At 48.7% G+C, this 10,925-nt stretch overlaps 1 protein-coding gene across 1 annotated transcript in view; it reads right to left on the reverse strand.

Moving 5' to 3' along the window:
- Positions 1-5,722, reverse strand: part of LOC119095086 (annexin-B12-like) — a 9,421-nt gene extending 3,699 nt beyond the window's left edge. The window contains exon 1 of the mRNA XM_037217978.1: positions 5,710-5,722. Coding sequence (XP_037073873.1) covers positions 5,710-5,722 — 13 coding nt within the window. The remainder of the gene's footprint in view (positions 1-5,709) is intronic.
- Between the last annotated feature and the right edge of the window lie 5,203 nt (positions 5,723-10,925).

The following is a 10,925-nucleotide window of genomic DNA, read 5'->3' on the forward strand; positions in this document are numbered from 1 at the left end:
ACGTTACACAACGGGGTCTTGTGGTCATCTTAACGCTAGTGGTTGGGACCTCAAAATGATGTAACATGCCTGGAGATCCGAGACGCGCCAGTGTGGAAAAAGTGAATCAAATAAGCCGTGCCATCTTGACAGTGCCGCGCTCTCGTGCCGCGGAGGGCGATGTGGTCTCTTAAAACGTACATTGAGATGTTGAAAAAGTGAATGAAATGAGCCGTGTCATCTTGACAGCACCGCGCTTTCGTGCCGCAGAGGGCGATGTGGTCTCGTAAAACTTTCACTAAAGCGTTATGCGGGTGAACAGCATGGCGTTGTTTTGGACACGTCCTGAATGAGCAAGCCGTTTTCGCCGTGGTGGGGGCTGCAGAGGATGCAACTAAGACTGTTGAGATCTGATGCCTCGCATGTGATGACTGACTTGGCATCACTGTAACGGAAAGCGCCACCATCGTCATGAGCGCCGCCGTCGTCAGATGATTATCACTTGATAAAAAGAAAGCAGCCTTCCAGCTTCATGTCACTGCTCGGAAACAAAGCAGGCACCTCTGTTTATCTCAGCATTGTCTTTTGGCATTATCTTTAGGCTCCATCCCTCGGAAAGCCTTATTTGGCAACTGATAAGGTTGATAATAGACCTGTGGTTTGTAAGTTCCCTAGACAAAAATTTATTCTGAAGTTTCTGCCAAGCTTTTGCCGCCTCCGCGGTCTAGGGAAAATGCTGCGCTCTAATCCAGCGGCGCTGGGTTTCAAGTCCCGAGCAGGCGCATTGTTTGGCCCGACTGAAATGGAAACATCATGGCACTTGCCAGCAAGGGTCAACCCAGGCCCGGTGCCGCAGTGTCGCAGCATTGCGCGGCACGTAAAGCACTCCACATTCCTGTCTGGCGCAGGGCGGAGCAAAAATTATCCGTTGAAACTGGACGGTACCACTTGGGTGATGGGTTCAGACATCTGCAACAACCGCATGCTTAGCAGGTGCTCTGAACCCCAAGTCACCCATGCAAACCATTCAGAATATTTTTTTTTAAAAAAAAGCTGCGCGACGATGTCGAATGAAGCGGAATCAGCTCAATTTGGTGAGGCATACCGGCACCGTATCAGATTGAGTCCCGAGATAGCTGGCAAAACCTTCGATCGATTGCTGCTCATTGTGTGTAGGTATAATGGCAAGCGATTGGAAACATAGTGACAAGAAAACTTCGGGCATAAAATGAAGCATCGTGCTTCTACCATGGTTAATCACTGTACAATATCGACGCGCGCCGGCGCGCGCGCGCGCGCTCGCGCGCACACACAACACACACACCACACACCAAACACACACACACACACACACACACACACACACCCACACCACAACACACACACACACACACCACCCACACACACACACCCACACACCCACACACACACACACACACACACACACACACACACCACACCCACACACAACACCACACCCACCCCCACACAACACACACACACACACACACCACACACACCACCACACACACAACACCACACACACACACCACACACACACACACACACACCCACCCACACACCACCACACACACCACCACCCACACACACACACACCCACCCACCACACACACACACACACACCCACCCACACACCACACACACACACACACCACACACACACACACCCCACACCACCCACACACACGCACGCACGCACGCACGCACGCACGCACGCACGCACGCACTCACGCCGCACGCACGCACGCACGCACGCACGCACCGCACGCACGCACGCACCCGCACGCACGCACTCACGCACCACGCACGCACCGCACTCACGCACGCACGCCGCACGCACGCACGCACGCACGCACGCACGCACGCACGCCGCACACGCACGCACGCACGCACTACATAGTAGCTAAGTTATTGCACATCGCCACTTCATGTTCAGTGCAGGATCGCTGTGGACCTATATTAGGGACTGAGTGTTTGTAGGGCATGGGGCTTAACAGGAAAAGGTTTAAGGCTGCATATAAGTTCAGAAAGTGACGGAAGTGTGAACAGTAAGCTCCGAAAGTTGTAAGAGGACGGAAGGCGACTGGATGGCGAATTTTAAAGTTACTTACCCTAAACAAATGAGATGTGTCAAAGGTGGTTGAGCGACTTTATCCTTCGGCTGGTGCAGATAGTGAAAAAGGAGCCAAGCTGGATCCTGTCAAGTTGTTCAGAGAGCAAATTGCAGATAACATTAGACCGCTTTGTAAAGACGTATTTTGTTGACAATACCCGGAAGGGTTCCGAGCTGTTTTTTAGTTCAGAACCCGTGTCATGATGGCGATGCCCCTCCGTATACTTTCAGTTAGTTGGAGCTCATGCCTTCTAATCCACCTACCCGTGTCGGGGTGTGTTTGGGCGCTCGCCATTTGCCCCTGACTGGGATGGCTTGCGGTAGGCGACAGCGGCCGCACTAAAGGTCGCGTGACGTCAGAGGGCAGAACGGATCGTACCCAGCATGCAGCACGCTAAGCTTTTGCCGCAAAATTCTGCTGTTGACCCGTTTTCCACGGTCGGATGGCTGGTCATGGCTCACGCAACAAGCATGGCTTAGCGTGGGCGCTGAGCCCTTAAATCCCTTCAATAAAAATACCGGGACTTAACGTTAAAGAGCTCGCTTCATGTGTAAACGAGCCGATATAAAATGTGTTTTGATATCCTCTATCGCTCATGAGCTGCAATGATGCCGATAATGAACCAGGCATGTGCGCTAAACACGCGTTAAGTACACCTCTGTGGTCCTGATAAGCTTAGCGGGAGCTGAAGGAATTTTGGCTTACCGCCATCGATATCTGGGGTTTGCAGCATGTTGGCCTGTTGAATGGAATGCAATTGTACCCATCTGCTTTGCTTCTGATGAATTATGCCGGAACCGATCAGCTTTACACTACCGCCGCTAGGTGGCGGGCCTGTCCTTCACCGTACAACACACCATTTTGCTGCTCTGGGTAGATATAGGTTTTTAAGCGACCTTTTCCCCCAACAAGCTTTCTAACTGAATGACACAATTGCGCCAACGGTGCAATTACGAAACTATAGTTCAGACAAAACAGATCTACAGAACCGTAGTTCCAGTAGAAACTACAGACATGTAGTTCATGCATATAGAACCATAATGCAGGCAAAAACTACAGAACCGAAGTGTAAGCATAAACCACAAAAGTGTAGGTTGGAAGTGCAGATGCAGGAAAAGTTGGCGTAATATTGTCGACAAGTGGCATGCGTTTATTGAAAGCGAATCGGGTCACGCCTTTGTAGGAAAAAACTAGACAGTACAGTCTCTGAAGGAGAAAACTAAACAGCACAGTCTCTCTAGGGAAAACTAGACAGCACAATCTCTGTGGGGGAAAACTAGTGAAATTGGGTTCAGGTTTTTCAACAACGAAAAAAAAAATAGAAAAATATCGTCTCTGTAGTGGAAAACTGTCAGCGCACGCCTCTGTAGGGGAAAAATGGTCAGCGCACGCCTTTGTAGGGAAAAAGCAGGCAGCGCACGTCTCTTTAACGGGAAAACTAGACAGCGCACGTGCCTGTGTTCCTGGCAGCATGATGTTGCTGCAGACTGCCATAGCAGTCACCGGGCAGGCTTAATTACAAACTAATTAATGCATGTAAATTGCACCCTTTCAGTTGATAATTGGAAACAGCCCATTTTTTCCAATTTATTTTCTTCATTGAATCGATACATGGGCAGACCTGGGTACTTTCCGACCCACGTGCTTTTAAGGCTGATTTAAAAGCGTGCGCGCTCGAAGTGTCCGTCATTCAAACTGCCTAATGCATACCATGCAGCTCCCACTTCTTTTTGGGACTTTTTTTTTTGGCTGCAGTTTTGGATTTTGTTGAGCTTGGTTTACCTCTTCTGGAGTGTCTGAGAGATTGATGCGAAAGGCCCAAGTAGAATGAGGAGTGTCGGCAAACATTAGCACCACCACATTCAACATTTGGAAGGGACGTTGATGATTTTCAGGCCTTCTTTTTCACGTTTACTATCACATCTCGTTTCACCAAAATCATATGCATACTGTTGGAATATCCGAAAAAGGATTTTGGCGATATTTCCCCATCCGTATTACCTGTGGTGTGTCGACGCTGCTGTGGCACCCTTCATTAACGCAGGTGCCGAGCAAGGATGTCACGTGGTGAGCACGATTCGGGCTCGTGCGGCGGGTAGGGACTATGACGCGGTGGTAAGACTATGCATCCTGCCGCTTGATGCTAAGCTCTGCCATTCCGGTAGAGTAGTACCTACTAAAAAGTTACCAAGGGTTAGTTGTTTTGAGACGCTAGCGAAGTTAGTCTTGTGTGATAGCTACTAGGATGCGACCGAGCTACAGTGTAATTGTTTTATATTGGTTGTGTCGAATCTATAAATCCATCCCGCATAGTATGTTTTCCACGATTGGCATCATTATATACAATGTACAGCAGGCTGTCAACGGATGCTTGGCGTCTGTCCTTAAACACGCATCCAAGTGGCCCGCTGAATACCCTTCCTTCGCTTCGCTGGAAGGGGGGGGGGGGGTCAATTTGACCTCACCTGACATCTCAAAAGCTTAATAGCGCAGAAACACCAATTTCACAGGGTGCATTTAACTGCACATGAATAAGCTGACGTCCCAATTTGGATAATCTAGATCATGACCTTGGAAAAGGATAATGCCAAACAGGACCAAACTCACGGTTTAGGTCCAAAGGCCCACAAGAACTCAAGTACTCTCATACAACCCAACGTGAAGCTAGATACCTGTTCTAATCAAAAAGGTAAATGAGGTCAGTGGCCTCTTACGATTTTGTTTAAGTCAAGGTAACAAAATACCTCAGAGGCTGCTCCCATTTGCCATAAGAATAGGCGTCAGGGATAACATTGGATGGTATCTGCCAAAAACAAAAACGTTGACTCCTGGTCATTTTAGATCAGTGACCTTCTCTGACCTAAAAAAAACTTATGAAGCATGTCTGTTGCGATCCCTATCATTCCTTAATTCGAAATGAGCACCAGAAATCACCCCATCAGATTCACTTCTCGAGTAGAAAGTAAGCTAGTTTCCACCTCGTTCTAATCCCCATAGCTAACCTATGTCAGTGGGATTTATTGCAATTCTAAATTCAAATGGTTTATCACCTAAGAAACCATCTCAGACATTAATGGCTACGCTAACAGCTCATTATTGCATTACGCTAAACGATTTCCTAGAAATGCCCCTCGCTGACGGCCATGACCTGACTGACCTGTCATAGGTCAGCGACCTTACAAGTCTCATTTGAATTTGTATACCAAAAGATTCCCTATTCAGTTCTTTACAACTTTTCAATATTTGGCGTAATAACGTCGCACAGTTCGGAAACCATTCTGGAAAAATCCACGGGGCTCAACTTGACCAGCCTATCCCCACCCGAACGTGTTTTAACAAGCCAATCGTAATTTGGGCGAATCGAATCCATGCCACTTCGAAACCCGGCGCATCGCGTAAAAGATAGCCCACGTGCGAACGACACAATGGAACGAGGCCCTCCTGATCGTTTGACTAACCTTCAAAGTTCTTTGATGCTTATTGCACTCTAAAACCTCTCAAGCATGTATGAACAGCAGAAACTGCTGTCCAGCCAAGCCGGAAAACATGCCGCGACTACCCACGCGTCTTTAAATTAAATTTCGAAACCTGTTACCTGTGTACTCCATGGCGAAGTCTGTCAAAGGTCATTCAAAAAGTGTTTATGCACACAGCCCACCTTGTTCAGTATGTGTACATAATCCCCATAGTATTGTAGGGCTCATCCTGACGTCGCGTTGTTCACCAGGCCGTGCGTACTCCCCGAATGTGGGAGACTCAGATGGCAGCACCTGCAGCGACTACAGCTTGCACCGCCGTCAACAGAGGGCAGGCGCGGCGTCGAGGATGGCGCCACTGTCCTCCCCTCGTCGTTGGAACGGTCGGACCCCGCAGGGGCAGGACCTCGAGGCGCTTGGAGAGCAACGAGCGGGAACGAATGCGCATGCATGGACTCAACGACGCATTCGTGGTGAGGATTCGCTCTTGAATACGGGACGTTGATTGGCCGTGGCAAGTAACGCGGCCGCGTCAAGGATGTTTGTGAGATCATTTGCGTATTTGATTAGTAAGCAGCTGTTTATGTAGTCAAGCACCCTCAAATTCATCTGTTGGCTGGACTGTCGGACAGATGATTTCGTGTATATATCACGTAGATTACGTGCATTTCCTATCGCGTTCCTGCGCCCACCCGTTTTTCGTGATGGTTCCGTAGTGTTCATTGAGGGTTCTCGCCGCATTGGCATCTTATGGCTGCTGGAAATGTCATCTGTTCCATGTTTGCCAAATTCGGGGGTCAGTGTGTGTTTGCGAAATGCGTGCTCCAGAGCCTTCGGGAGGTGATACCTCCGGTCCGCGGTTGCCGAGCGGAGACTGTCGAAGATCGACAACCCTGACCCTGGCCCGGAACCTACATCATGGCGCTCACAAACGTCATATGCGAACTCAAAGGAGCATCCAAGCCATTCTCGTGAGCTGTAGTGTGTGCCATTCTGCGGCGTGATAACGTGCATTATGCTTTGAAAGCACTATGTTTGCTGGCATGGTGACTGTGTTCTAGTGGTACGTTATTTATCTACGCTATAAATGCATCCTGCTTCTAGTAAGCAAGATGTATTTATTGCCTGCATTCTTGAGGGTTTTAACAGTACAACAGCATTATGTCTGAGCTTAAGAAATGGTCAAAAAAGGCAAAGCACCGCTAGCTAACTTGAGTGACTTCTGTTTGGTTCGTCTTAGTAGTAATAAGCCATCTCGGGGAAATTATGTCAAGATCGTAGACGTAGCAACAGGGGGAGGGGGATTGATGGGGCACAGCGTACCCGCTGCTTGTCAGAGGTTAACACCTCACGATTCTTAACGTTACCTTACATAGATGAGCCCTTTCTCCAGAAAATAAAACGCATCGTTAAAAAATCAAAACAGCGCGCGCATATAGCTTAAAAGAACGACAATAAGCTAAAAAAGTATCTGGTGAAATCCGCCATCTCAAGGCCTGAGTGCCCCGGCGGCAGTAGATATCATTTATGCGAGTCTGGGTTTTAAGGGGTTTGCACGCAAAAATGTGGTTTATGAAATCAAGTGTAGACCGTGCGAAAAACTTGGGACGGACATAGTCTGTGTTGAGGAGTCCACACGCGCCGTTTCATTTGAGATATAATGAACGCCTGCGAGACGTTAAAAATAAAACAGGGAACACTTCTTTCGTTGACCATTATTTTTGGTAAAACAGGCTCAGGCTGAAATTAAGGGAAGTATGGATCCCTATGCCCCTTTTAGAGCTTAAAGTCATCTACAGAACATAGGACCACCCAGAAAGGAAAATAAGTGAATCTCTTCTTATAAAAAGTTGGCGATCAAATATTAACGTGCAGTAATGTAATCATCATGGCCGATTATACGAACGTTATATACGTCATGTTATATACGTGTTGCGTGCTACCTTAAAACCGTTAACATGTATGGGCAATGCCTCACGCGTGATGTACGATGCCTGTTCAATTGAAATCGTTTGCATGTATAATTGACGCGTGATGTGCGATGCCTGTTTACCTCAGCTCGCTTGCATGTTTAAATGAGGCGTGATGCGTGATGCCTATTTGCTTGAATTCGTTTGCATGTACATGTATCTTCGCATATTCTAATCTTTAGACATGCGCTGTATCGTGGCAATGGCTGGCAATCGCTCCTTGTTTAGTCCCCTGGATGTTGCTGTCCTATAAAACTGTGGCTTTCTGTTTCCAAAAAAACAACTCAAAAATCGAGTAGGATCATCGGCAGGTCATTTTTAATTCACTTCTGCTAACGTTCCGATAAAGGCATGTTGCCGAAATATCAATTCATGTGTAATTCCATTCGCCTGGTTTTTCTGCGATGAATGAGGCTGTTACTACTGTCTCATCTACATGAATAACGTTCCTCGCAAATGCACTGAACAACCTGCCTCCCAGTTTTCTTGTGTTTCTTCGCTTCTGGCGTAGTGTTACTATGGCTCGTTTTCCAGTTTGTTTTTTGTGCCGAAAATAAGGCAAAGCCATGGACAAAAAACATGCCGGCGACGCTTGTTTTTGCTGTTCTGTGCGGTTCCCATTCAAAAGTGATCAATTTTCTGGCTGTGCTATCCCGCGTTATCCCAGCTCTGCCCGTATTACATCTGATCTGGACCGCCAGGTTTCTTGATCAGTTCACCCCGACCCCGGAGGAGCAGCTGGAGGAGGCTCGGCCTGACTTCCGGCGGGGCGTGTCGGGCGGCGGCCACTGGCAAGCCGCCTCGTGAGGTCATGCCCCGCGGCCGGCCGGGTCAGGAGGTCGTGCCCCGCGGCAGACAGCGCCGCCAGCTCGTGCCCCGCGGCCGGCCGGGTCAGGAGGTCGAACGCGAGGGTGATTGTACAAGGAAGCCGTCAAAACAGCGGGACGTCCGACCCGTGCCGAGAAACGACACCGCTGCGCCACATTTGAGTCGGGCCGGAAATTGTGGCTGTGCGGTGACGGACCCAATGACCGTCAGGCATTAAACCAAGCGTTTGGAAGTGACGATAACGCATGGAAGTCGAGAGGTGTGCATTCCAGGAAGAGACCAGGCATTAGTGTTGATTGCTTTTCCGTTGCCGCGTGTTTCGCTGCGAGCGCGGTGTGGCACGATGTAGTTACAAGAGTTTGGCCAATACGGTTACTATTCGTATTTGGGAAAGCCAATGAATGAATCGTATGGCGTCGTGTGAGTTGTGTTACTTGTCTCTGTTTTGGGCGAGCCAATAAAACGCATGTGAATGGTTTGTATACAGACTACCGCCTCAGTTCGATGCTATTGCCCAAGTGTTGCTTTTTGGGTGGCTGTATAGGTTTCAGTTGTATAAAAGTTGGGCTGGGATAGGAGATGACACGTCTGTGTCGTTTCCATAATTACAATTCATTTCAGGTTTATAACCGGAATGGTGGCAGTTAACAAGCGCTTTCCAATGACAGGGTTAGACGGTCTTATATCACAAATATAAATCATTCGGCAGTGAAACTAGCTATGAAAACCCGACGACACCCCGACATTCCTCATCTGTATCTGTCTGATAATGTAACTCATGATGATAGGTGAAGGAACGTGAATCCAAAGCAGGCCCGCCGATAAGTGGGCTAGAGAGACAACCCTGCCCGGCCCACCGAACCCACGCAGGAACCATCCGCGCTACTTTTGTTCCCGAAATATCCGAGCTCGGTGGCGTGAACTGCGAGGCGCCAGCAGTGCGGCGGGATAGCCTCGCGACCCACCCATTTCCCGAAGTCACAAGCGCAATCTGCCGTCACTCGAGACCGCGTAATGACCGCCCCAAATATGCCGCCGCCTTGCGGCCTCGGCCGAGTCATGGTTTTTCATTCCAGCGGCGCGGCGGTGAAACCGTGCAGAGGTCGTCGACACAGCGTGAGGCTTAGAAAGTTTCGCTCCTGGCTCGTTCCGTGATGAAGTGAGGCAGGCGCATTATGTGGCGGCGGAGGTGGTATTTCAAGTACTTGAAGCCGGTCGAAAGTCGCATGCGCTAACGGCGTTAGTCGTTACGCGAACAAAAGTAGTAATCTGGCAACCAAGTCTAGTCGCATGACGTACAAACATGGTGAAAAAAAGACGCGTAGTCTCGAAACCATGTAGGGTTATCCTTCATGCTTGAAAACTGTTCCTTTTTATCTCAAACACTACGCTGCAGCAGGTGTTCGTTACATTATATTGTTATAGTTTCTGATGGCTGCGGCAGCCAGACTACAGCCGGATGACAGCCAGATGACAGCCGGATGACAGTCAACAATGACTGTCGGTGAGCATCTCTGCCACCGATCAGACGGCCCTCTAGCAATGCTTAAACTTCTTCAAGTGGTGACCAACGACTCCAGTCCACTGCAAACGGCGGGGAAAACAAACAAGGACAAACGCACGATCTGCATTACAAGCACCAAACGAATGCCAAGAAGTAAGGTGACGAACACGTGCTAAAACATAATCAGTAAAAACGTTGCACGTTTGAACTCTTATGTTAAAATTCCAACCGCAAGCTGCTAACAAATCAACGTACACCCAGCCTGATAATGGAGAATAGCATGCACAACTGGAGAGGAAACTGGAAGCTACTAACGTAATATGCGCTTACAGGTACATCCAAGGAGATCGCAAGCTTTACCAAGACATCATATATCTTGGACATAGAACGACCTCTCCAGATCTTGGATTAGGGGTGAGGGTTTGCCTGTCACCAGTGGATGGTGCAAGGCAAGGTGACATGTAATTGAGGAATACTGTAAGTTTATGGGCTTTTAATGATCGGCCTCATGGTAAAAAAAACATGAAGTGGCGTATAATCAACTGCAGAGTCAGACAGGTACCATCCTAATGTACCAAGAAGCTACCAACGTAATATACGCTTACAAGGAGATTGCAAGCTTTACCAAGACATCATATACCTTGGACATAGAACGATCTCTCTCGAGGGCATCCTGACCTGCCACCTACGGCCTTGGAACCGGTCTACAGCATGCAACGGAACCTAATAACCGCTCACTTATTCGGCCCGATCTCATAGAGACGTAACCCCCTCGCTTACGAAATCGACCGTCGAAAACTACAATGGCGGAAGCCGTTATGATCTTGGGCTGTCAGATCCTCGGATCACCACCCGCTGGGGGACACGGCGGCCTGCTACTCACCGCGGAACCTTCGTTTATTTGAGAGGTCAGGGCTGGTGTCGTCGTCCCGTACCACTGCAGCCATCTATAAGAGGACAACATATATAAATTATGCACGTGGGCAATATTTGTCTTCCGTATCACATACGTAGTGTAACTACTGTGTGAACG

Source organism: Pollicipes pollicipes, unplaced genomic scaffold, assembly GCF_011947565.3.
Source record: "Pollicipes pollicipes isolate AB1234 unplaced genomic scaffold, Ppol_2.1 Scaffold_4219;HRSCAF=4965_pilon_pilon_pilon, whole genome shotgun sequence".
Taxonomy (NCBI): domain Eukaryota; kingdom Metazoa; phylum Arthropoda; class Thecostraca; order Pollicipedomorpha; family Pollicipedidae; genus Pollicipes; species Pollicipes pollicipes.